The sequence below is a fragment of the Ctenopharyngodon idella genome, chromosome 7, assembly GCF_019924925.1.
Source record: "Ctenopharyngodon idella isolate HZGC_01 chromosome 7, HZGC01, whole genome shotgun sequence".
Classification (NCBI taxonomy): domain Eukaryota; kingdom Metazoa; phylum Chordata; class Actinopteri; order Cypriniformes; family Xenocyprididae; genus Ctenopharyngodon; species Ctenopharyngodon idella.
This window is the reverse complement of record NC_067226.1, coordinates 46,347,950-46,375,633: the sequence shown is the minus strand read 5'-3', so window position 1 is coordinate 46,375,633 and position 27,684 is coordinate 46,347,950. Positions and strand designations below refer to the sequence as shown.

The 27,684-nt window shown below is 40.1% G+C and overlaps 1 protein-coding gene across 5 annotated transcripts in view; it reads right to left on the bottom strand.

The window, feature by feature from the left end:
- The window catches only part of sbf2 (SET binding factor 2), a 159,357-nt gene that overhangs the window by 8,977 nt on the left and 122,696 nt on the right, over positions 1-27,684 (bottom strand). The window contains exons 23-34 of one of the 5 annotated variants that reach the window (XM_051898456.1): positions 27,479-27,606; positions 23,769-23,944; positions 23,016-23,143; positions 21,378-21,579; positions 19,451-19,647; positions 18,409-18,564; positions 16,672-16,755; positions 11,466-11,540; positions 10,354-10,532; positions 9,486-9,662; positions 8,932-9,033; positions 3,123-3,308 (exon numbers count right to left, since the gene is read on the bottom strand). In XM_051898456.1, the coding sequence (XP_051754416.1) occupies positions 3,123-3,308; positions 8,932-9,033; positions 9,486-9,662; positions 10,354-10,532; positions 11,466-11,540; positions 16,672-16,755; positions 18,409-18,564; positions 19,451-19,647; positions 21,378-21,579; positions 23,016-23,143; positions 23,769-23,944; positions 27,479-27,606 (1,790 nt within the window). The remainder of the gene's footprint in view (positions 1-3,122; positions 3,309-8,931; positions 9,034-9,485; positions 9,663-10,353; positions 10,533-11,465; positions 11,541-16,671; positions 16,756-18,408; positions 18,565-19,450; positions 19,648-21,377; positions 21,580-23,015; positions 23,144-23,768; positions 23,945-27,478; positions 27,607-27,684) is intronic. The other 4 variants (XM_051898457.1, XM_051898458.1, XM_051898459.1 and 1 more) reach the window with 4 other exon arrangements.

Here is a 27,684-nt window from a genome sequence, read left to right as displayed (position 1 = left end):
CTCCCATGTATCGCAAAAAAGTTTCTATGCTCGCATGAGGTGGTTTTTCAGGCAATTAAAAAAAGGAATATTTCACAAAACCGCAATGTAAACAGTTTTTTAGCATTTACAGGTCACTTGACACGTAAAATTCGATTATTCTTTAAAGAGGGTGCGGTATGTTTGGACAGAAGACGAGAGAGTAGGGGTGTAAAAGTACATGTATTAGTCCCAAATCATATGGTATGGACGTCACAGTTCGGTGCATACAGTCAGACGACGAATACAGTCAGTCACAGGTGATCCACACTCCAATCCAGAAGGGGGCGCTCATTTAACCATCACAACAGAAAAAAGTGCAGAAGAAGAAGAACAGACGATCTATGCATAGATATGTTTACGTGTAATCTCTCAACCAGTGTTTCAACCACGGAAAGACATCAATACAACATCTCATGTAGCATTACATTTACCTCAGGTCAGTCATTTAGTGTCCACAGTATGTTAGTTCACTAGAGAAATGAACTCTAGAGGGAGAATTTCACTAAATATATGCACTATATTAGCTTATATATTCATTATATTTACTTTACCTGTTAGTAATGTCTTAATTGTTTAATATATGTTTAAATAAATTTGACAGCAACTGTGTAAATGATTATATTTCAAAAATGAATGGGAGTAATAATTTTACAATTAGATTTAGAAGTTAATGCAAAACCTGCCCTATGTGCAATTTACGTTTTTTTTTTGTTGTTGTTGTTGCTCTGTTGTTGCTCTGTTGTAACCTTTAATATTATAGTAATGTGCAGAAAGGGTTCCTGTATATAGTTTACAGCATTAACTGAGATAGATTTTTTGTCCTTAAGAAAATGTTAATTACAATTAAATTTATTTAAAGAGAGTGACACAATTTGTTCAATAAACAACGGGAATTACGGGAATACTGGATTCTAAACAACAAAGAAATGCCACAATTTATCAAGACCTTGAAGAAGATAGGAGGGAGAAACCCCCAGAAACACCTCATAAGGGGCTTTCACACCAAATAGTTCTAGGAACTCAGTTCTAGGAACTAGTCACTAGGATAGTTTCCGGAGAACTAATCTCTTCCCGGGCCATGTTCCTGGTTGCATTCGCACCGGGAATAGGAACTCTGAAGCGGCCGACAGCGGCGTCTTTAAGCGCGGCATTTACAAATGCTAAAAAAAAGGGTGGATGGAGGATGCCGTGATCGGAGCTGTGTCTGATGTGTGCCGTGGGTTTCATGATAATGGAGATGGAATGTAAATGCATAATTTACACGACTGAAAGAGCAAAAAGTGCGGCTAAGAGACGAAATCTCCTGTGACAACTTTCAGTATCACATATCATCGAGGCGGAGAAAAGAACACAACCCTGCAGACAACAGATAAATGCTGTTATCTTTGTTTTCCATGTTTGTGAAGTAAATATGTTTACACAGCTTTTTAAAAATGCCGGATACCGGTGTTTGACATGCGTTTGACCAATCAACGTACACGTACGTCACTGATAGTTCCTATTGTGCTGGTTTAGGCCTACTCTGAAGTAGGAGCTAATTTAGTTCCCCCAAAAGTAGTTCCTAGAACTAAAATTGTTACTAGTTCCTGCGGTGCGAACACGGCAAAATCAGGGTACTTCAGCCAATAGTTCTAGGAACTATGAAAAGGTTCCTCCGGTGCGAAAGCCCTTATACGTGGCCGTTCCCAAGTATAAGGAGCATTCCTTGCCATTAATGCTTGGATAACATGCCTACGTCTCCTTCGATTAAAAATAATGGCTAGTGCGGTGGCTGCGATATACTTCAACCAACCAACATCCGTCGCCAAGATTTTTGGAATGACTTATCGTGTTTTAGTCACATAACATCAGTTAATGGAAACGCCATTTCGCAATAGTTTTAGAAAATATCGCAAAAGTTGTGCGCAAATCTGTAATGGAAACCCAGCTAGTGATTCAACAAACATGAGCAGGACACCACTGAGACTGCAGTTCAAGAAAATTATTAGTAAACGCCCAGGAAATGATTAGTTGAAGGGATTTTAAAAAGTACAAAAATAACAGCAACAGGAGGGACATAATGTGATAATGTGCAACCAGCAGGATCTAGACAGAAGAGCTCGCAAATTTCTCACACTCGGGGCCACCTGGACTTCCTGGCAAAAACAACAGCTGCCTCTAAGATGAGACACTTCTATTTTCAGATGCCTTCGCTGTATTTTTTTGTGACATTGGAGGACCTCCGCTGGGTCATTCAAGTGCTCTATGCCTTGATTTCATCACACATGCCTAAAAACAATGCATGTCTGTAAAACCATGGGAGTGGTGCGCATGTCTCCGGAGGGAGAAAAACTTTTCCTGCCCTTTACTTATTCTAATGTAGCACAGACTTAACAGAATCCCCAAAATTGCAGTTTTCCGCCGGTTGTGCTAAACGTGCGGATGTTGGGAGGTGATGGCGAAATACCCCAGCAAGTACAATGCTGGCTGCAGGTTGAAGCACCATCTGTGTACGATCATTTCAAAGGGGGTGGGGGAAGGAAGATGGGCCGAACGAGCAGCTCAGTCTAAATTACTTGCCCACCATGGGGATTGCAAAAGGAAAGCTAGAGCATGCATTCTGACAGCTGAGTGCTTCTCATCCTCCTCCTCCTAGCTGGACGCTGCAGGAATGCTGTGAACTCATGGACGAAGCATGGTGAGAACAAGAGAGGGGTGTGTGTGTGTGAGAGAGAGATTGGGAGTTATGATGTGATTCTGGGCAGTGTGTGAAAAAGAGAGATGGAGCAATTGTTTTTTTGTTATTTAGCAGAAACGTATTCAAAATTAACATAGACAGTCCCATTTGGTGCGACCTGGGGTTAAGGTGTCTTTCTCAAGTGCACAACGGTCATCGGGTTCATGAGTCACTACATCTGTTGTTTGAATCCACAGCTTTCGGGTTTCCAGCCCAGATCTTTAACCACTATGATTCCACTACCCCCAGATAATAGAAGACATTAGAAGATTGCTGGTTCAATGATCATCAAGATCTTATCTGCCATTATTTCCTTGAGCAAGACACGTAACCCCAGGCTGCTTTGGATAAAGGCGTCTCCTACATGCTTATTTAGCCAACTTGCCTGATGGACACAGTCAAGAAACTGGAGGAAGATGGGAGTGAAGCCGCTGCCCTGGCTGCTGGGGGTCAGGGTGCCACGTTGGCTGAATTTGTGGCCAAAGGACAGCCACTCTTTCTCCAAAAGCACCTGAAAGCCCTCTAGGGTCCTGTAGAATGGATCGCTGAGCACCTGCACGAGGGAAACCACCTAGAGAAACATTGAGAGAGGACGAGAGGAATGTAACCATTACGACTGAACGATTATGACAAAAATCACAATTGTCGATTATTCCCTTGAAATTGTAAATGCGATTATTAATTACGATTATCACAATGATGTTTTTGAATAGGCTTTATACCATTGTTTGAAGCAACTGCATGCCATATTTTTATGTAAAAATAAAAAACAAGCTGAAAACACTCTTCCTGATTTTTTTTTACAGCTTTTATATAGCATTAAGCCTCAAATGTCAACTATATATTGGTTTGGTTTCTTCTTTAAATAATAAAAAGTAAACATATGCATGTAATAATAATAGGGGCTTTCACACCATGTCGTTCTAGGAACTTAAGGGGCTTTCACACTGGAAGAACCTTTTCATCGTTCCTAGAACTAGTGGCTGAAGTACCTGGATTTTGCCGTGTTCCCACCGCAGAAACTAGGAATGATTTTAGTTCTAGGAACTCCTTTTGGGGGAACTAAATTAGCTCCTACTTCAGATAGAAACTATCAGTGACGTAAGTGTATGTTGATTTGTTAAACACGTCAAACACCGGCACCCGGAATTTTTAAAAAGCAGTGTATTAGCTGCACTTTTTGCTCTTTCAGTCGCGTAAATTATGCGTTTACACTCCATCTCCGTTATCACCAAACCCACAACACACAACAAACACAGCTCCGATCATGGCATCCTCCATCCACCTGTTTTTAGCGTTTGTAAATGGCGTGTTTAAAGACACCGCTGTCGGCCGATTCAGGGTTCCTATTCCCGGTGTGAATGCAACCAGGAACATGGCCCGGGGAGAGATTAGTTCACTGGGAACTATCCTAGTGGATAGTTCCTATAACTGAGTTCCTTGAACTATTCAGTGCGAAAACCCCTTTAGTTCTAGGAACTACACACCAGGGTGGTTCCCCGAGAAATAATGTTCCCCTTAGGCCATTTTCCTGGTTGCATTTGCACCGCCAGTAGGAACTCTGAAGTGATGTAAACTGCGCTTGTTGTTGTGACTGTTATTTTGACGGCACTGAGAACAGCTCAGACAGAGCCTGAGCACACAGTGCTCGCATTCTCCATCTTCATTAGTTTACGATCTGTTTAATAGTCCTGTCTAATACGTTATTAGATAGAACTATTATACAAAGAAAGTAGACAGTATATGAAGAAGTATTAGCTTTTGCTGTGTGGTTGATGGCCAGTGTTGCTAGCTGAGCCGAAATACATAATCATGTTTCGCTTGGTCCACTCAAAGTCGCACTGGATTTTCTCCTTAGCATAATTTTTGTAGAGTTAGTTTGTGGAGTAAATATATAGGCTGTGTACACGGCTTTTTAAAAATGGCGGGTGCTGGTGTTTTGCGTGCGTTCGACCAATCAGCGTACACTTATGTCACTGGTAGTTCCTATTGTGCTGGGTTAGACCTTTTACACTCTGAAGTAGTCATGATTCGCCTCTCACAACGTAACATGCTCTAAACGCACCTCTTAAACACGCAGAATTATTTAAGTGGATTTTTTTTTTTGTAATCGTGCCTTTGAATGATTACGAAATCGTGGCATCCGTAATCGTAATCGCTATTACAAATTTGATCAATTGTGCAGCCCTCAGTTGCAAACAGGGTCCAATGCTTGCTACGTGCCTAACGCAAGTAAATATAGGCCCTATTGGACCTGACCCAATGTGAGTATCAGAGACTCTCGCAACTCACACATCCCGACAGCTTTTACCTGAGAACAAAATTTACCATCAATACCAGAACTCCATGTGGCGTTCTCTTTACACGTGCAACATTCTGTACACTAAGGGCCAGATTTCCTAAACAGGGCAAATTAGCGCGAGAGTGCAATTGCAAAAAGTGTCGATGAGAGTGGAAAGTTCTGACGACATGCAAATTAAAGAACACAGACGCAGCCGGATCATTTCCATAACGACCAACGCAATCTACCAAGAGCAGCATAAATTAGCAACTGGTTTAAGAGATGCTTTTTTGGGCGGTAAATAATGCCGCAAATACCAGTAAATTGACAAGCGCAAGCCTTAGTAAATCACCTTGCATGATTCATTTAAATACTCTCCTCCCATAAATTTTGCGTCTGAAAGGGAAACTCCTACAAATGCATATGCAGTAAGGTCAGCCACAAAAATAACCCTGTCCACGCCTTTTCAGCGCTAATTTTTTGTCTTTAGTAAATCCTGAGAGTAATTTTTTTTTTATGCCGAAAGAGGGTTTGCGTTTGTGCAAGCTGTTAGTAAATCTGGCCCTACGTCTCCAAAACGCCTCCATCATGTTTTCTGTCTTCACATTTTTGTGACAGGTGCCATTTCCCAGAGGCTGGCTTATCTTGAGTGACACAATGGCCTGCACTGCTTGTCACAAGAATGTAAAGTCTGCATGAAATCAAAATTACTGGTCTTGTGGTGAACACAATTAATCCATGCACTAAGTCCAAGTTAATCCACAGAAGAAAAAAAAAAAAAACCTCGTCTTTGTAATCTTTCGACAAAATCGAAACATTTGCTTCCCCTCTGGAATGGCGTTCCTTTGTCAGTTTGACGGCTTGGGCAAGACAACCTAATATACTTATTAGGGTCCGGACGCGAACAGCTTTCAAAATAAAAATATATACTCAACCGTGGATGAGAGCGGATAGCCAAGTTCTACACGTGCGCAGTACAATTGTTGTGACTCTTCTGTCTTCCTTGCGCATGAGCTGTTGTATGCGCAGTCTCAAAAATTGGTCTGCGGACGTCCACAAACCCTCCTGATGACGAAAATTACGTCACGCTGACGGTCCGCGGACACGGAAGGTCAAAGTATACTTAAACCACTGTCAGTCAGCTGCGAGCTAAAGATTGCATCGAGGTGTGCTAAAATCAAGCCCTGCCACTTATTCAATATTCCAGAAATACATCACAATACTCTAGTAAAAGTCAACTGGTATATGCAGAAAAAAAATTTAATATATAATCAAAAATGCATTTGTGAATACCAATTCAAAAAATGTATCTGCCAGATGCATAAATGTAAAGCTTTGCTCTAACCAAAAGGAGAAACTGCTACAGAACCCGTTTCCAAAGATGATTATGTTAAGCATTATAAGAGCAATATCGCAAAGCAATAAGCAATATCACAACACAACCAAGACTAAAAGCATGGCCACATGACAAAAGCGTGATTCTGTTCTCTCCTACAGAGCCAGACATATGGAGCTTATTTAGATCAGGCCTACAGAGAGAATGGCAGAAGGGTCAAGAGGCAGGGAAAGTGAACAGGAATAGTGTTATTCAGACATGTGCCTGATTCTGGCACTGACCACAGCTACATTTTACAATGCCAGTTGACAGCCAGAGAACACAATTCTGTTTCTGATGACAGTTAACTGATCAAGTGGGCATGGAAAATATGAGCTGTGACCAGAAAAATGTGCCTCTACTGCAACAGATCGGATAAAAAATAATCCTTAAACATCATGTTTTTTTATTTTAAAATATGTTCTCCTATCCCAGTTCAATGTGTAAAGACAACTAAAAGGCATTTGTAGGTTGACATTCCCATTGCTCTTTTCATTTGAGCAGACCAACGTGTCAATTTTTTGTTTGGGGTGGCACTACCTGTAATTAGCTATTTCTCTTTTCTCTTCTTTTTTTTTGAACAATGAAAGATAATGGATGGACGTTTGGAATCCTGTTTGGAAACATTAATTTGGAAGTTCCATTTGTTGTCTTAACATTAAAGGAGGTCCTTGATTATGATTTCACTTTTTTAACTTTAGTTAGTGTGTAATGTTGCTGTTTGAGCATAAACAACATCTGCAAAGTTACGACGCTCAAAGTTCAATGCAAAGGGAGATATTTTTTAAATTTCTTTTAAAGAATTCGCTGTTTAAGGACTACAACAGACAGCTGGCAGGGACTACAATGATCTTCTTACCGGGTTGGTGACATCACTAACCCTAAAATTTACATAAACCCCGCCCTCGAGAACACATAAAGGGGGTTGGGCTGCTTTAGAGAAGAAGAAGAGTTGCTGTAGTAGAGTGTTGTTGCCATGCCGTCATTTTACCCCGCACTGCTTCACAAACGAGGGTCAATTCAACGCTGGATTTGCACAAAAGATTAAAATGACCGCACATGCTAGTCGATGAGTTGAATCAACTCCACAGCAACTACATAAATTTATCCACTAACCATTCAGAAACATCCAGTTTCTTTCTAAAAGTTGTAACTTCTTCCTGAGTCTCTCCATCAGTGTCGACTCCGGTTTGAACAATGTAAGGCTGAACACCGTTACTGACAATCCTCATTTTGGCTGCGTGAGATTCTCCAGCTTTGTTGTTGTTGAGCGACCGAAGCATGAGCTGTTAAAGCTCCGCCCTCTTCTGGAAAGGGGGCCGGGAGCAGCAGCTCATTTGCATTTAAAGGGACACACACAAAAACAATGTTTTTACTCACACCCAAATAGGGGCAAATTTGACAAGCTATAATAAATGATCTGTGTTCTCTTTGCGGTCTCTCTTCATTACCCACCGTTGTACTGGTGAATCCGAGGGCGAGATATGCCATGTCATATTTTCTTGTCTTTTCACCATGTCTACACTGAGCCTGTCTACTGGACGCCACAAAGCACACGTTGCAAAACTGTTTGTCCCTTTTGTCATCAGTTCACTGACAGGGATTTGTCATGTCATGCTGCATCCAGTGTAGACAGCATCACTAATTATAATCTTTTCTATTTGCTTTCGTCACATTGTGCCGCTCGCATCTAGTATAGACGCATTGTTTTGGTAGTAATTGTGACGTTTGAAGTAAATTTACTAGTCTACCTTACGTTTACCAGTCCTTTCACATATGCTTATTGCAGAATTCACATGCTTAGTTCTCAATTCTGATTCTTCAATTGCACCATCTAGTGGTCTGGTATTGCACGACAACATCCGCTACAACTGATAACAGACCCGCTCAAGCAGGTACTGTGAGACATCTTGAGGTAATAAAACGTCAAATTAATATTTGTGTTCAGTTACTTACTTATGTGTCAAGTAGCTGCATAATAAAACAGTTAATTTCACAGTGGGGTCCTTGTATCACCCTGAAGAGGTTTCTTTTGCATAACTATCTGCTTACTACACGCTATCGCTTATAGGGTTAGTTCACCCAAAAATGAAATTTCTGTAATTAATTACCCTCATGTCGTTCCAAACCCGTAAGACCTTTGTTCATCTTCGGAACACAAATTAAGATATTTTTGATGAAATCCGCGAGCTTTCTGACCTCCCTATAGACAGTAATGTCATTACCAATTTCAAGGCCCAGAAAGGTAGTAAAGACATCACTAAATTAGTCCATGTGACTACAGTGCTTCAACATTTTTAGTTATGAAGCAACCAGAATACTTTGTGTGCGCCAAAACAAAACAAAAATAACGACTTTATTCAACAATTTCTTCTCTTCCCTGCCAGTCTCCTATGCTGTTGACCTTGTATAGACAGTGCAGTGCTTCCAGGTTCTATGTCAGGTTACCCTTTAACCTTGCTTCGCCCCCCTTTTTATAACTCCTGGCCCACCAGTTTAGGAACCGCTGCTAGAGAACACGTGTGAGATGATACTCACCTGAGTGGTGATGTCCCAGCCATCCTCAAGACTAACTAGCACAGATGATCCACTGTCCAGCAACTCCACCACAACCAGAGCCAGCTGCAGCAGCTTGTGTAGCTGTTGAACACACACATCCAGAGTACAAAACAACACATTCTAAGTTTAGCAATTCCTGTACATTTATTGTAATGCGCACTGCTGACTAAGAGCTCTCAGAGTGTCTTGGCAAGGATCTTTACAGATAATATTGTTTTAGTGTCTGAGACACAGTGGAACGTAAGGCCAAAGGGGTTTGTAAGTGCATGGCTTTTAGTGTAGTAAGCAACTTTGTTTTGCTTTAATTGTGTCATGCAATTTTCCCATCTTTGTGTTGTATAGGTTCCCAGGGGTGTCTAGTTTTGAGGAAGGAATTACTAACAGGGTCAAAGTCACACAGGCCAACGTGTCTCTGGTTTTCTCACATTGCTGCCGGTGGATTTGCGAGATATAGGCCACTCTGAGTCACAATAAGGTGAAGGTGCAGGGTTGTTTTAATACAGAAAGAATGTGTGTTAAGAGGTCATGCTAACCTGCTGCATCCACTCGCTCTCCTCCAGAGCCTTAAGGAACGAGTCCTCGGTGTCGGAGGGCATGGAACTGGGTGCACATGCCCTCAGAAGCTTCTTGAAGGAGCCCTTCACCTGTCTGGTATCTGCAAACTCGACCGGCACCAGCTCACAGTTCAGCGCTGAGTCCAGTTTTAAGCCCTGCAATGGAAAAGCATTTGATACGAACTTTTAATTTTGTTTTGTTTAATTTCTGGAAAAATCAGAGCGCAGAAACAAACATTTGGATTATGCCTCTGGGTGGAACGTTGTGTAGAAGTTTTGCATATTTCCAGACCAAAAAGCTATTATATTCTATCCAAGACCATAAATTTGAGCAGAGCAACTATTTCACTAATATGGATGAAATTAAATTTCCACTTCATAGGCAACAACAAAAAATCAAAACAGACAGTTTATGTACTAAGGAGGACCAGCCAAATAACTTTGAGTTTACTTAACTGTCAACCACTCCAACCATTAATCTTCATTTTTTACATTGAACGTTAAAGAAACACATTATCAATAAGGTAAAAAGCAGCACAAAATTCCTTCAGGCATCCAAATGTAATATAATTTCAGCCAAAACAGACAAATTGTGTCGATAAATCAAGGCTTTTATAAATGGCTATTAAGAGGTCCTTATCTAGTCTTGAATTTATTATGCACTCGGGAGAACACTGTCCAAGTATTGCAGGGTGATATGACCTGGTACACTTCGACACAGAAATGAAAAAGCATTTTAGAAATGAACACTTCTTTTGGCCTCCTTTCTTGTATAATTACTACAAGGTCAGCATCCAATCCTTCGCTTCGTCTCTCCAAGCACTGATAGTAAGTGTAACACCTTTACCCTGAAGTGAGACTTTTCTCCAAAGATGTAGAGAGCGGCTTGATGCTTGTGGAGTTGGGCCTGAAGGGTCTCAATGCCTGTAGGGGGCGCCAGATCCTTGCTAGCCAACCGCGCGCCCACGTCGACAGCAGCGGGGTGCTGGATGAATCTGCTGCTAGACCGCAGACTAGCCCACACACCTTTCAGAGAGGAGGGATACAACCAATGTGTGTGAACACAGGTTAGGCAGGAGTACAAAGAAACGTTATAAAAACAAATCAGCGTAACTAATAACGAGAATAAGACGGAATCTACTGATGTGCTAAACGGAGCTGAGAGTACTATATTTTTATTGGTAGCTTAAGACCATAATCAAATTGGGCAAAATAAACACGTAAGGGACAGGGGATATGTAGAATGTTAAATGACGGCTGTTTGAATACTGCAGAAATCTAATATCTGTATGTATTTGAATGCCATTAAATATATATATATATATATATATATATATATATATATATATATATATATATATAAAAATTGGCACCCTAATATGCCATTATATTATGATTTTGTAATGTCTCTGAAAGAAGTCTCTAATATGCTGGTTTGTTGCTCAGTTATTACTGGTGATTAATTATTAATAATCATTCTAGATATTATCCATGTCCAACAGTTTTTGCTGCTTAATGTGTTTGAAAGGGATTTTCAGGATTCATTGATGAATAGAAAGTTCATATCAACAGAATTTACTTGAAAAAGAATCTTTTGTAACATAAATGTATTTACTGTCACTTTTAATCAATATATATATATATATATATAATGTCCTGAATCATAAGTCATAACTCATAAGTCATGAACTCTAACTCACTTAGTAAACAGGTCATGTCATCAGCTACTACAACACACTAATGCACTAAGATACCTTACTACAGACCTGCCAGTGTAAACTACTGCAGAAGTGGTCTTTACTTCTGTAGTTCAGTAAACCAGAAAAGCCTATCCTCAATGTGGTATGAATTTCAGACACTATGTCTATATGGATAGAGGTCAAAGAGAGGTTGAGAACATGCATCGTAAGTTAAGCATGGATTAGGTTAGTAAGAATGAGTAAAACAGAGAAACTATACCTTGACTGTGAATTCTTCCCTTAGCTGAAGCTTTTTGGTTTGAGTGAGTGAATAGTTTATCCCTGTACCCGAGTACTGGTAGATTAAGGGTGCAGGAATTGGTGGTGGCACAGAGGAACAGGAAATAAAAACAGAAAACAAATTCACACACATGCAACATTCACCCTCTCTGAAGACAAGCTCCTCAGCTTACTGAGACAGACAGGAGAGAGAAATGCTGTAGGGCTATATAACATGGAATTTAAGATTAGAGGTCGACCAATTTATGAAACTGTCACATACTGTTACAAAAATGACATTATTTATATTTAAACAATTAGTAAAAATGATAATTTATATAAATAATTTATTTTAGGGCTGCCCTCGACTAAAGATTTTTCTAGTAGACTAGTAGTCGTTCATTTAAGCGATTAGTCGACTAATCATATGTTTATATTAATAAACCATATAAATCATAATAATGAGCCTTTAACCACCTATATATAATACATAGCCTATTCTGCGCTCAAGCGCACGCATTAAGCTTGCAGCAGCCCACCGGCAGACATAATGATTATGAATGTGGCATGAAAAAAAAAACTGAAGGAGACTGTCTGAACATTTGAATCGGTTCAGTTAAACGTAGACATTTCAAGTATACACTTAGTTTCGGTTCATTTTTTGTGACGCGCTCCAGTGCACAGAGGCAGAAAGCGCATCCTGTTTATTTTCATTATTTTACAAAAGCACAACGTTTTGTTGTTGTTTTTGCGAGTTTACAGAAATAAAAACAAACATTTACAGTTTCGAATGTTGGATTATTCTTATCTGTATGTCCAAAAATGAGTATTTTAAGTTAAATGCAAGTGATCGCACCGGCGCCTCCATGTCATGCAGTAAGCGCGCTCTCCACAAAAACACTTGCGCCAAATAATAGTGCACATTTATCTAGCTTAATGTTAGAGCATCCTGCTTAGATGTTTCAAGTGATAAGCCATATTCAAGGTTGATGAATGAGGAATGTTTGGATGTCCTGTCGTTAATAATCTGTCCATCACAGATTGCGTGATTTCGCCACTTCCTGGGGAGTTTTTTTTTTTTTCCTGCGACTAACCGACTAATACCATTTTTGGTCAACTAAGCCACTTATCGTCGACTAACGGTTAGTTGACTATTAGGGGGCAGCCCTAATTTATTTATATAAACATTAATTGAGTTCGCCTAATGCTGGGCACACACTACACGACTTTCAAAGCCGTCGGATCGCTGTTCTTCTCATACTACACAACTGTCTGGGGTACTAGGGTTACACGGCATTTCAATAGGAAGAATCGCCGACAACTCTGTCTGGTCTACAAACTAAGTTTTAACAACCAAACACACACGAGAAGCGATACAGGAAATAACGCAAGATCACGCGCAACTGGATTTCTTCCCGTTAAAAATGGCAGTCCGTGCAAAGTTTTCTGTGCGCTGAGCCATGCTTGCTGATGTTCTGTTGCAGGTCTGTGATTCCTGCCCCTGAACTTTCCCTTGACCTGTATCTTGCTCTCTCATTGGCTGTAGGTCATCGCCAATGTAATTCAAAACACACTTCACACTGCAGGTCTCTGAGTCGCAGACAGGTCCACTGGCACTGGAGCTTCTCTCAAATCGCGTCTTTGATAATACACACTATGTGATTGCCACTCACATGAACAAGCACTGATTTGCCTCCAATTTTGGGCATTTGTCAGCGATTTGCACAAAACTGTCTGCAACTAAAAATCGAGGCTAAAATCATGTAGTGTGTACCCAGCTTTACTGACTGACATTTATGGCGAGCAATCGCTGATTGCAGCTCTTATTGGTTAACATAATTATATAATATCTTCTTCTTTTTTGTTTTTTAGATATTACTGGGAATGGGATTTTTGGTTGCACAATAGACTGCACACAGGATTTCATACAATACACATTTAATATATACATTTTAAAAGCGATGTGCCAAATCAATTGGAAATATGCTTTTTTTTGCCGCCATATCAGTTATCTTATTGGCAAAATACAATATTGGTCAACCTCTTTTTAAGGTCACCTGAAGACCGATGTGAAGTATGCAAAGATGGGGCATCAAAGACAATACGATGGCTGAAAGTGTACATGAATGACAGGAACATTATATAAATGAGATAAATATATGAAGAATAGAAGATACAGAAAAATAGAAGATGTATATATGGAAAACTAGATTTTAATGTGAGTGGTGTGTGGCCATGCAAAACTAGCTTTTACAATGCTAAGGTGTTGTGGGTGGTGGTCAGGGCATTGCTATGTGGTTCATAGGGTATTCTGGGTGGTTATTTACTGGCCCAAGTCAAAAGAACCTACCATTATGGTTTCTAAAGTGCATGTTTCCCCATGAAGCCACGAGATTTGAGATATCAATCATGTAGCACTAGCTACATACAAGGTGCGGAATGAATCAGAGCAGTTGATGCTTTCACTACTAATGAAAAAAAATAATGTTACCAAAAATAAGGAAGTGAAAAATCAGTTCCACATTTCTGTGAAGAGCACATGATGGGAAATGTCTTATTGCCTGCACCTGCTGGAATATATTTGGCTGTGGTGAGACAGAGACCCATCTAATTTCAGTGCATAACAGCAAAGAAATGAGACTTCAGCAGCAGCTGCTATCACTAACCCAGATTTTGAGAAATATAACGAGAAACATCATGGCGTCAACATTGAGCTATCGGCTGAGACTTGTATCTTGTACACAGTCTCTGTTAAAATCATGTGCTCTTTTCCAAAACCTCTATGCATCATGACCTGACATAAAATGATTTACACTAAGAATTTAAGTTCAAAACAAGACATAACATGAAAATTCTGTCCTCATTTACCCACTCTCATGTTGTTTCAAAATCTTGTGATTTTCTTTAAGACTTTCATATGGGTTTGGAAAGACATGAGTGTGAATAAATGACAGAATTTTCATTTTTCAATGTCACTTATCATAAAATCCTGTCACATATATATACACTGCCTGGCCGCGGTATGGATTTTAATAGGCAAATACTACATAGTCTATGGGTGGATCATTATTACACAGTGATGATTGTTTCTAGCATGTTTTATGTTTGGCAACGGTTCTTTTAACCCTAAAAGATGGTGTGTGTAGCTTTTCATTTCTTAAACAACCACGTCGGAAGACGGAACATAATGGCCGTATTCCAGGATGACAAAGCCAAGATTCATCAGGCTCAAATTGTGAAAGAATGTTTGGGAGGGAGCATGAAGAATCATTTTCACACATGAATTGTCACCTCTGAGTCCAGACCTTAAATTCATCATCTTTGGGATGTGCTGAAGGAGACTTTACAGAGTGCTCACCTCTTGCATTGTCAATACAAGATCTTGACCAAAAATTCTTGATGGAAACAAATGTTGTGATGTTATTTCCATCAAGAGGTGCATCGATTTTCAGTCAAGATCTTGTATTGACAATGCAAGAGGTGAGCACTCTGTAAAGTCTCCTCCAGCACATCCCAAACACTTTCAATGAATTCAAGGTCTGGACTCACGAGGTGCCAATTCATGTGTAAAAATGATTCTTCATGCTCTCTGAACCCTTCTTTCACAATTTGAGCCTGATGAATCTTGACATCGTCATTCTGGAATATGGCCATGACACGTCTCCCTTTATGGTTGTTTAAGAAATGAAAAGCTATACACCCCATCTTTCAGGCTTAAAGGCACAATATGTACATTTTTGCCGCTAGAGGTCGCTTATTCAAAACAAAGGCGTAGCTTGATGACGCCTTGATTTTGTGGAATCATGGGAGGTGCTGTCTTCATGTCTACAGCCGGTGGAAAAGAACCGGGATGGGACTCGGGCAGAAATCATGTTAATGGATGTGATTATTAATGTTACTGTAGTATGAAGCAGAGTAGGACCGAGTGCTGTGCGAGCAGAAACGAGGCCGCTGGAGAGATTGCTAATGAGAGACGAGCGCGACACACATCTCTAGAGCAACGGAACTTTTATTACGCCGCAGTCGCCGCTTCCGCTTCCTCCGGTCAAGCGTATGTGGGGTAAAGCAGCGCTGTTTATCATATTAGATACATTTGTGTGTTGAAAGTTGTTACAATGCTACTCTGTGTTCGCTCTGCGGCTGCTATGAGACACTTAAAGCACACTGCAGTAAGCTAGATCAATATTAGGCATGGTAAAACATGGTACTCACTGTAAATCAAGAAAATGAGATTTAAACAATAAGATTTATTGTGTTGAGCTATATAACAATGTTTAGTTTTACTATTGATGAATGTATCCATCCAAACAGCTGCTCACCTGTCTAATAAAACACGTAATATATTAAAGCGTCTTTGGTGTTTCCATGGTCTCTATAAAATAAAACCGGAAACCGAGGGTAACGCAGGTATGATGTCATTGACAGGCGACGCATGGACACGGTCCACGTCCTGGTTAAAATTGCTTATTTTTCTGGATTTAAACATTCTTGAAAAATTTGGGATAATGTAATACACAAGTCAACAAAGTATATAACATTGTTCTTGTGGTTTCTGCATATTTTAATCCAAAATCTTACATATTGTGCCTTTTGCCAAACATATAACATGCTTGAAACAACATGTGGCTACAAAACTCCACATGTCCTCTTGATCTGATGTGTTTGGTAACGGGGAGAAGATTGTGTCACTAACCACCACTCAAAATGGGACCTATGTAATACCCTTCCCAAGATGTACAACAGAACACACAAGACATGATCACAGCAAAGACCTTCCACCTTCATGCTTGTAATATCATATTCAGATGCTGTGCAGATATTGACCTCACTGGGGAGGTGAATACTTCTGCACCACTTCAAGATCTAAACAATCATTCACAATGGGCGTTCTGCATGTGGCTAAGTGTCTGCATGGCTCGCTTCTTGGATTTTATGAAACACTCTGTGTACTTTGGAGGATTGTGGCAACAAATATCTGCAAGTTCAGCAGAACCATCACCGCAAAAAATTAAAGAGCGTGCCAAAGTCAAAGCAGCATGATCGTGAGTATATGTGTGGGAAGAGTTGTGGTCTGTGACAGAACACAGATAATGAGATATCAAGACAGAAGACAGTCAACTAAAGATATCAGATGAAGGATGGGGAATTTGTTTCACGCTAAATATCTCCTTGGAGTCAACGGAAATGAAGAATAGCGGCTCACTCACCTCCTCTGGTGAAGCTATTGGTGAAGGAAATGTCCAAATGGACAGGGGCCATCTTTGGTATTCTTGATGCCCTTCTATCGCTTGCTAAACAGATAAGATAGACAATCACACACCATGCATCACAAACAAACATGAGCAAACAAGACATCACAGCCCTTTCCAAACTCTAGTAAGCTGCCAACTACCATCATAGATAACATCCTAAAATTCATAAATGGATCCAAACATTGGTCTGAAATGCTCTTCATGGGTCTGTTAAGTCATTTATCACTCCTTAATTCGCAAATTAAATCTAACAAGCATAGCAATACATAAAACATACGAATGTTGGGTAAAGCAACAGTGCAACGTGTTCTGGGATTGCCTTATCCATTAAGGACAAATGCGACACCAGTATACGTTTGACTGACTTGCTGTTGGAAAAGCCTTTATGTTTTGAGCAAGGCAATAATGCCTAAATACTTTTTAGGTAGTCAGCTCACTAGGTTTTGGAAAAGAACACATCCCAGTGGGCACTGGATGTCACTGTAATGTCAAAAAGACGTTGATGTAAAATTTTGGTTGAAAATGAAAATAGGGTTGACAATCAAAATCCAACGTTGGCTTGATGTCAGCCTCCAACATTGGAGAGATGTTGAACTTAAAACCAACAAAATATCAAAGTGCAATGATGTTATAATTGACTAAATATTGGTTTTTGACCGATATGATGTTGGTTTTGCTTAACTCTATGACTTAAAACCAATGGCAATGGAATATCAGTGTCGAATGATGTTATAATTTCACATTGTGTGTATGTTAACATTATGACATTTGGCTAAATGTTGGCGATTCACGTCAATATGATGTTGGAATGGGACGTTTGGATTTAAAAACAAGGACGTAAGACAAAATATCAATGTCAGCTGACATTAGTATTCCATGACAAACTGACGTTGAGATTAGACATTGTCTTGACATTGAATTTTGGTCACCCAACATCAGACTCAGAACCTATATTCAACCAAGTAGCAACGTCTTATAACGTCGATGGCCTGCTGGGATTAGACATTAATGCTTGTAGTTAGTAAACATCTCAACTCAACTCTGAAACACACTTCTGTAGGCCATGACAGACATGGATTAGTACGGATCAGTCTAGCTTATGGATGCTGAGATGGCTTGCATGCTTTTATTAAGTGATTGGGCAAGTATTGTTCCAGGGTCATATTACACACTCAGCGTTTTGAGGACCACTGCTCAGTCAGATTCAGGTCCGGTCTTGTTGCAACCAATTCCACTACACTTCTGAATCTCATTCTGAGTATCATGACTGAAGGTCTGTTTTGAATTGAGAGGACTTAGAACTGCCATGCAGCACTATCATCAGAACTAAGATGAGCCATTTACTGGTGAGAGGAGGCTGCCTTTTACCCAGCAGGTGGGGATAAATGGAACATTATGGTGGCGACAGAGCATAGCTGACGGGGCAGGATCTGTGTGGTCTAAGCCATCTGCTATACGGCTGTGGAGAGCAGTGAGTGCAAGGAGAGAGATGGATGGGAGGTGACCTCGTCATGTCCGGCTCTCCTTACATAACCACACAATTGTGCTCCAGTTCCTTTGGAGATCAGCCCAAAACATAAATAACATTTTGTGCAACCAAGAGGAAACTAGGAGGAGATAAGAGACTTGAAGAACACAAAAAGTGGCAAAACAAGTAAAAACAAGAAAGTGAAGAATCAGTGGAGGATGCACCTGATATCTTTGCAGTACCTGGGGACAAGCCGACAAGGGAACGGTTGGTGAGGGTGTTGCTGCCGTTGGGTTTGAAGTAGATGGGGATGGAGCTGAGGATGGCCTGCAGGTATTTCTCCTGTTCCAGACTGCTGGAGGTCTCTGAGGATGTCGGAGCTGGTAACATCAAGATAACATCTTTAGACATTGTTTTTGCCTTGACAACTTCTTATTAGTCTAACATAACCAGACCTTTGAATAAATCAGTGGTTCTCAAATTTCCAAGAGGACCACAAGATAACTTAAAACTATTTCATTTCATTTAAGAACAAAAACAAACCAAAAATCAATATGTAAACAGAAATCATATTTTCTTTTTCAACAATCCCAGTTACTGTTAATAAAAAGTTTGAAAACAAGCAGCATTGTCTTAATTACAGCAGAAATATCTTATGGGACCAATATGGGAGTCCTTTGAATTTTGCTGTGGACAATGGGGGCCTGTGGTCAAAAAGGCTGAGAACCACTGTGCTAAATAGCTAAAGGTCTGGTCCACATTGCAGCTTATTCTAGCCAAGAACCACCTACGACAGGAAGACTCTGAATCAGACATTAGAAAAAATGACCCACCACAGTTTGTTTTCTTTATGTTCTGTTTGGGGGTGAGTTTTCTGAAAATAATAGACAGCCATAAATAATATTTAACTAATTCTGTGAAAAACCTGTCTACCTTTGTCAAATCCAATGATTATTTCATCCTCGAAAGTGCTTGTTGTATCAATTTGGTACCTTGTAAACAAAAACCCATGTTCTCATAGTTGCATAAAGTCATCAAATCAAGATTAGTGCATGCCAGAGCAAGGAATCACTTTCCAGTGTTGTGTGCAACACGCATTAGACAGTCTTTGAACAGGCTGTGGGCATGTTGTCTAGGGCTGAGAATAACCTTTTAATCAACGTCATAATCTAGTTTTAGTCAGAGCAAATATTTACACTCCTAGTTATGTTTCAACTTCCAGAAGACTGCTTGGTGAACTCTGCATATTTTACTGCATAAACATACCTGCTGGGGAAGGGTTCTGAGACTTGAAAAGCCCAACCACACTCTTGCTATGAAAACCTCCCGAGCGAAGTAAAACCGTTTTGGTGCGAGGGTGTTTCCAACACACAACTGGGAGACGGTTGTGCCGGTAGCAGCGGGACACCTTATGAAGACTGCTGTCCTGCACGGTGTGAGGCACCACCAGGAGACCAGGGTAACTGCAAACCACACCATTTACAAAAGAGCTCATAATTCAGCAGTCATAGCTAAGAAACTGCTTCTTCTTCTAAAAAAAAAAAAAATGGTATATCAATTTCTGTCATTGTTTTTCATAGTGCACTCTGTTCCAAAACCTAGTGAGCGACCCACCTAGACTTACACAGCAGCAGTCACAATCAAGTCAAAGTATCAACAGATCTTTTCTTCTGTATTGTGATGTACATCTGAGTTAAATGGATTATTGTGGCCGTTACATTTAAAAGTGGAAATGGATGAATGCTTGTGTGCAGGAGCGGGTTTAAACGCAATAAATGATCAGAAAAGTCCTGCATACGTCACCAGAGAGAAGTCTGTCATTTAACCAGAAGATCAAGTTGACATTTTGATTAAACATTATGAGGTTAAATAATAATAATAAATGTACCATATGAAATATATGGTTTATAAAGCTTTTTAACAGTTATCGAGGTTGAGCCAAAACCCTAGGACTAAGTTGGTCACCAAAGTTGGTTTTTGAAATAATCTACGATATTTAACAAACGATTCAATGGACAGTGGCAGTCCTAGAGGCAAAGTTGCTCAGAATGAGGAGTTCTACCACGTGGTATGAATGTTGTGTGCGTGTGCGAAAAATCATGTAATATACAATCCTTTGCGCACGTGAAAAACGCAAACGCGCCCCTCGGTGGACGATTTCTTTCTAAATTCTCACAGGCCTCTAAGGGCTGAGAGTCAAAAAGGCCCAGCAAGTTTCGTTCCGATTGGCCTACGTCAACCTTGTCTGATAGCTGCTCAAACTTCATTGGCTGATGGCGGACAGAGATACGCCAATATCCTCATAGGCAATCATGGCACCTTGGACAAAGACACTGCATGCAAATTTTCAAGTCAATTGGACTAACAGTTAAGCAGTTATAGCCATTTATAAGTTTTTTTCCTGTTATAGCGCCACCAAGTGGCCAGTCACCTCGTTTTTTTTCACGTGACCAAAGATTGAGCCCATACACACGTGTTCCAAGTTTGGTGAAAATATCTCTTTACATTCACGAGTTATAGCCATTTTAGTAAAAGTGGCTCCGTTTTAGCAGCCCTTTGAGATCGTGAATTGAAATTTAAACTTTTTTTTTATAATTATTGGCAATCAGAAAATCTTGCTGCACTAGTTTGGTTCCGATCAGGCCAAAAACCTAGGACTAGTTCGCAAAAGTATGTTTTTCAAAAAATTCTAAATACCCGAAAATTTCGCCAAAAGCGGCGATCAAATCCAAGATGTTTTTTTTTTTTCGTCTTGAGCCAAGGATTCCAATGATATAAGAGTCTACTTGAGTCTACGCCTAATGGTTTAGGATTTATGAGCCATTTCTTACTTCGTACTCACCGCTGTAGCGCCCCCGTCAGGCCGATCAGGGTGAGCCTTGGTGACGTTGTAGACGGTGTGAGTACTACCAGCCCTCAATGTTTCAAATCTCTTATGGTTTGGTCTGCCTGATCACTTTTAGGGGAGAATGCTGATCTTTGGAAATTTTAACAATTAAAATAGGGTTTCAGCGCTACATGCTCGAACCCCTAATTAATCGTGTGGCTAGCTAATATCAGACTATTAAAATGTGTGACTCAGACTGTGAATGTCACTTGAGTCTTCTGCAGAGTTGTTGTCTATGTAGGCAGTAGACAGCATGGCTGGTCACTAGGTTTTCGAACAAAGTCTAGGTGTTGGGTTGCTTCTTGCCTGCGACATAATGAGTAGAGCCTGTTGACTGCCGTAACACGGAACTGCTCTCCGCTTTTAGACCGTGTGGAATTAGCACTAATGGTACCCAGGCCCAGCCTCTGGTAGTCACGGAAACAGGCTCGCTCCACTAACTGCTCCATAGTGGACTTCTCTGAGGCCTTCAGTGTGCTGCTGGAGGGGGGCTCCCCATCATCTGAGACTGAAACATCAACATCAAAGTTCCATTTGTTAACATTAGTTAAGTACACTAGTTAACATGAACTAACAATACTTATAAAGCATTTGTTAATCTTAGTTAATGTTCATTTAAAGGGGTCATGAACTGAGAAATAATTTTTTTCTTGAGCTTTTGACATGTAAGAGGTCACCATACTATAAGAATATCCTGTAAGTTTCAGAACTGAAAGCTTACTTGTTAGTCTAAAAACAGCTTTTATTGTAACCAAGAGTCATTGATGACTATTTACAGCGTTTTTGAAGCGTTGATCATTGAAGCCAATTACAGACATATCTGATGAGCGCGTCAACAACGGCCAATCAGAGGTGTTTACGAATCCGCTCAACAGCGCTCAAAGCGTCACATTTTTAAAATTTCAGTACCAATTTGGTACTGAAGTCGGTACTTTTGACAACTCTAATGTACAGTCAGATGTTCTTTGTCTATGTGTCAGTAAATCAAACCAGTGACTAAACGCTCAACTTCACGTTGTTTCTCTTAGTAGGATGAAAATAATCTGTTATTTAAACTGTGATATCATAAACTGTGTAAATTATATATAGAAAGCGATTAAAGAACGCTCCCTTTACAATCACTGGAGCTGTCAATCAAACAGCGCGAGTTTATCAGTGACAAAACTCGTGCCAAAACTACCGTAATATTCAACAAATCTCTTAGTTATATCGTGTTTGCACTGTTAGTTATGATGAAAGCATTTGTTAGTGTGCAGAAATTGAGTTGTAATGATGAGATCGCTACTTTCATGAGCTCAACAACATGTCTGTGATCGGCTACAATGTTCATCACTGCAACCTTTCATGCCACGATCTAAATATAATGCCACAGATCTAAATGTAATGCTATAATCAACACTTTTCACGATTAGTTAACCTTGAGAGCTGTAATAGTAAAAATGTGCTAAAAGTTTTCAAGAGAGTTCCACATGTGATACTTAGCTATTTTATATGCAAAGATGTTAGCCAATCACAGCAGTGGGTGTTTACACTGAAGTCTCACAGCAGACACGCTTCAAATCAGTTCAAATCAGAGGGCTAAAATCAGGGTAGGAAAAATGCCTTTTATTTCTAAATTATGACAATTTTTGATGTAAAAATCATACTAACATTATAAGTGAACCCCAGGAAACATCATAAAACAATAAAACAACACAGTTCACGACCCCTTTAAACATTTACTAATGCATTTTTAAAATCAAAAGTTGCATTCTGTTAATATTATTTAATGAACCCGAGCTGACATGAAATAACAATGATCAGTTTTATTTTATTATCTAACATTAACAAAGGTTACTCAATACTGTAAAACAAATGTATTACTCACTGTTAGTTAATGTTAGTTATCGTATTAACAAAAATTAACTAATGGGACCTTATTTTTTCTTTGTTAACTATACTCACTGGAGATGTCATCATCCTCGTGCCACGTCATGCGACTGCCTTTCTCGTTTTTCTTCAGAGTGGACTGGCGGCCCATTGTGATCTTACCGGCCCTTTTAGCCCCTTTCACAATGGTCTTAGATAGTGTGCTACAAGAAACAGATTTTCATTTAAAGGAACAGTACAACCACAAATTTTGTCATCATTTACTAACCCTCAAGTTGTTCCAAATCTTTCTTCCATGGAACATAAAAGGAGAAATTACAACATCTTTCTCGTTTAAATACAGTATAATGAAAGTGAATGAGCACTGGGGTCACAAAATGATCATTAAAGTAGTACATACTGTATGACATGTGCTATATTCTTAAGCCATTTATGACCTTACACCAATAAAGGAAAATGGTTTAACACGCTTAAATGACCACGCAAGCTGTCGGCTTATTAAGCATGTAAACACACTCACTGTATGCCTTCTGAAAACTTGGAATATAGTTCAGTGCATGGTCTACCTTTATGGTGCACACTTTTTAATGCTTGACAACCCCAGTCCTCTTTTAATTTAATTTCTACTGGAGAAAGAAAATCATATGGTCTTGGAATGACATGAGGGTGAAGAATCAGGATTTTTGGGTGAAGTATTACTTTAATGTTGTTCTTATGATTAGGATATCAAGTGTCTTGTTGCAGCCTAAACATTAGCAGTAACAAGAACTCAACTCTGAATGTTAAATTTACATTATGTCCTCTTTATAAAACATATGTTGCACTGACCGGAAGCCCGTGTTCCTCTCTTTCTGTTTGGGTAATATGAGCTGCGGTGCTGTCTGTCCTGCTGCAAAAGCAAAGGTGCTAAAGATGGATGTTGGGTAGCGGATCCGTTGCAGGTGTTTTCTGAAGATCTCTACCATCTCTGAGCTCACCTCCTCGTCAAACGCCACCTTAATTAGCTGAAACAAAGCAGGATATATGATCAGAAATTGCCACGGTCCAACTACCATACTAGCCAGATTTAAGAGTATATACAATGGACCCTTTTCACAGGCTGTGAGGACGCGCCTGCAGTTATTAGGGGTTCAAGAGTGTAGCGCTGAAACCCTATTGTAATTGTTAAAATTTCCAAGGATCGGCATTCTCCCCTAAAAGTGATTGGGAAGACCAAACCGTAAGTCGTAGAGACTTGAAACTTTGAATGCTGGTAGTACTCTCACTGTCTACAACATCACCAAGACTTGCCTCGATCGGCCTGACGGGGGCGATACAGTGGTAAAAAGTATAAAATTACTCATAACTCCTAAAACGCTAGGTTCAAGTGTCTTTTATCGTTGGAATCCTTGGCTCAAAACGGACAAAATGCAGGTCTTGCAAAATTCGGGTATTTTGGGCATTGTGGATTTTTCGAAAAAACTACTTTTGCAAACTAGTCCTAGATTTTGGGCCGATCAGAACCAAGCCAGTGCAGTAAGATTCTCTGGAGCCTATCATACACCCAGCGCAATGCGACGCCAGGCGCGACGCAAGTGTTTTTTGCTAGTTTCAGCCCGACGCAGTTATCATTTTCATGTCCAGCACCACGTTGTTTAAATAGCAAATGCATTTGCGCCCATTTGTGCGCCCATGGGCGTGCTGGTCTGAAAACGAGGTGTGTTCAGGTGCATTGTTGGCGTGTTGCTATTTTGAGGCAAGTGAAATAGACTGCGCCATTGACCAACTGAAACCTGGTCTAACGTCAATGCCGCAATATTTTTGTTATTTAAAAAGCACATTAGTAAAATGCGCCTATATGTGGGTGCACAACGCGCGTACACTCTGCTTATTACACACACACACACACACACACACACACACACACACGCGCGCGCAGGGACGCGCAGCAGCACACAAACATGGCAAATATTAAAAATAAAAGGATAAAAGGATTACAATGTAAAAGATAAACTGAACACTTCTCTAGTGATGAAACGCTTCTATAGCGAGGAATAAAAATGCTTTGGTGGAATCCGGCTTTTCCCGTAGATGGTCTGCTTGCACGCTTTAACCTCGCGCACGAGCAGACCATCTACGGGAAAGGCCGGATTCCACCAAAGCATTTTTATTCCTCGCTATAGAAGCGTTTCATCGCTAGAGAAGTGTTCAGTTTTTCCACTTGCAAATTCCACCATGTAAATATCGAATCTGCCATGGCGCGAGCGCAACTGGCTATTTAAGGGAATGGGAGATGAGACTCTGATTGGTTTATCGCACGTTATGCCCAAAACACACCATGACTCATTAAGAGACTAGGGACAACCCTTTTAGACCATGCGCCAGGCGAAAACATTAGAAGTGGGCGGAGTGGAATGAGGTATTTTCACCAAACTTGGAACACGTGTGTATGGGCTCAATCTTTGGTCATGTGAAAAAAATTGCAGCGATTGGCCACTTGGTGGTGTTATAACAGGAAAAAAACTTAAAAATGGCTATAACAACTTAACTGTTATTCTGACCGACTTGAAAATTGGCATGCAGTGTCTTTGTCCAAGGTGCTATGATTGTCTATGAGGACATTGGGGTATCTCAAAAAACATGGCTGCCTTCAGCCAATGAAATTTGAGCACCTATTAGACAAGGTTAACGGAGGCCAATCTGAATGAAACTCATTGGGCCTATTTGACTCATGGCCCTAGAGGCCTGCGGCCACCAGGGGCACTTTCGCATTTTTCACGTGGGCAAAAGATTGTATATCACACGATTTTTTGCACCATTCATACCACATGGTAGAACTCCTCATTCTAAGCAACTTTGCCTCTAGGACTGCCACTGTACATCGAATTGTTCGCTAAATATTGGAGATTATTTCAAAAACCAACTTTGGCGAACTAGTCCTAGGTTTTTGGCTCAACCTCGATAACTGTTAAAAAGCTTTATAAACCATATTTCCTTTGGTAAATTGCCTGTATTGGCTGTAATTGGTCTTTTCCATCTATGATTGAGATGGTTACAGGCTTGCTGATTAAAACATTTTTTTGCATGTGCTTAAAGGCCTTAAAGTGCTTGAATCCTGATAACAGCTGCTCGCAGTTATATTTAACATTGTATATCTAGCAACATTTTTTATATTTTCATTTTTTTTAATTATGTACATTTATAACACTATACTTTGTGTTTTCTTACCTTGATAAAGGTTAAATTACAGAAACTAGCTTCTTCTGCTTTTAATACAACAGCTGAGGGAGTGATGGCAAATTTGACATCTTTCTCTCTTCTGACTAAAATAATCAATCTCTCTATTTTTTTTTATTTTTTTCTCTTTTGGAAAGTCATAAAAACACTATTGTGGAATTTTGTATTGCTAATGGGGCAAATAGGAACGCAAAAAGTATATTTGTTGTAGTTTCCGTTCACCAATATAGAAGTTTACTCAACCATGATGACTTCTGCTTCTGAGAAACCCAGAAATGTGAAAAGCATCGATAGTTTAGGACAGAGCCGCCACACCTTCATGAAGCAAGAAAATCTGCAAATGATCATTTGAATTTTTGGGGGGCAAGAGAAATGCCTTGCAGAACTGCTCTGAGCTGGATAGCAGTATGGAACAAGATCTTTTCCCACTTTTCTGGGTAGAACATTCCAAAAAGAGGTTTGGCCACGTGAACGCTTGTCTGCGTGACCCCATATCCCCTCTCCACTCTTCTATCTCCGTTCCTCAGGGGTCTGACCTGATCCCTCGTTTGGACCGCAGGTCTTAATGAGGGCCTGAAAATGTACCCCAGACACAGACTGCTGGCAGCCACACATGGGCAGACCAGCACAAATGACCATACCTCCCATACATGGCCTGATTTTATAGCTTAAGTTAGTAAAACGATAGGAATGAGCCATAAAATCTTTATGGCCCTATAGTCCATGCATAGTGAAGAACACAACATGTGCTTGCTCTGTCCTCATCCATGAAGAGACTTCGTGATAATGAGCCAAGCAGAGAGCGGTCTGAAACGTGCACATTCCTCTTCAGCAAACATCCCTCCTGAAAGAGCAATGTGCTTTACAACAGATTGCATCTTGCTCATGACTTTTTGATAAAACCTGGGGTTGTGAGGCATTACAGAGAGGTCGTATGTTCAAACCAATATATAGGCAAGAAGAGAAAGCTGACCACTTAAAATAATACACATAATATTTCATTATGCCTGCTATAGTCCCATGTTAGGGGTTAAGTGGAATTGTTGGGGAATGTGTAAACTTATGAACAAAAACAGTATTTGCTAATACACAATCCCATTTCCAAGTCTTAACTCTGCTGCACATTCACATTTTCATAAAACTACCAGGAAAATGTGCATTTCTTAATAACAGGGAGACACATACAGGACTTTTCTAAATACTGTCACATTTCGATTAATGATAGACACAGCTTACCCACTGACACATCTTACCCCACTCTCCCCTACATAATATAATGTGTGTTCAGCCTTTCACTAGCTGCCCTTTTAGTGTGTCAGTACCTGGAAGGAGGCGGATCTCAGCTGAAGCCCCTCCTGCATGTTTTGCTGTAGCTGGTTCTGGATGGAAATCTTTTTCTCCTTAGTTAGAGTGGATATCGGAAAACTTCGGATCACGGCCTGTTCGCCAACTGCGCACACACAGACAGAGACATAAACACATGAATACAGCAAGAGCTCTCAGAGGTAAAACTCTCTAAATATAGAAC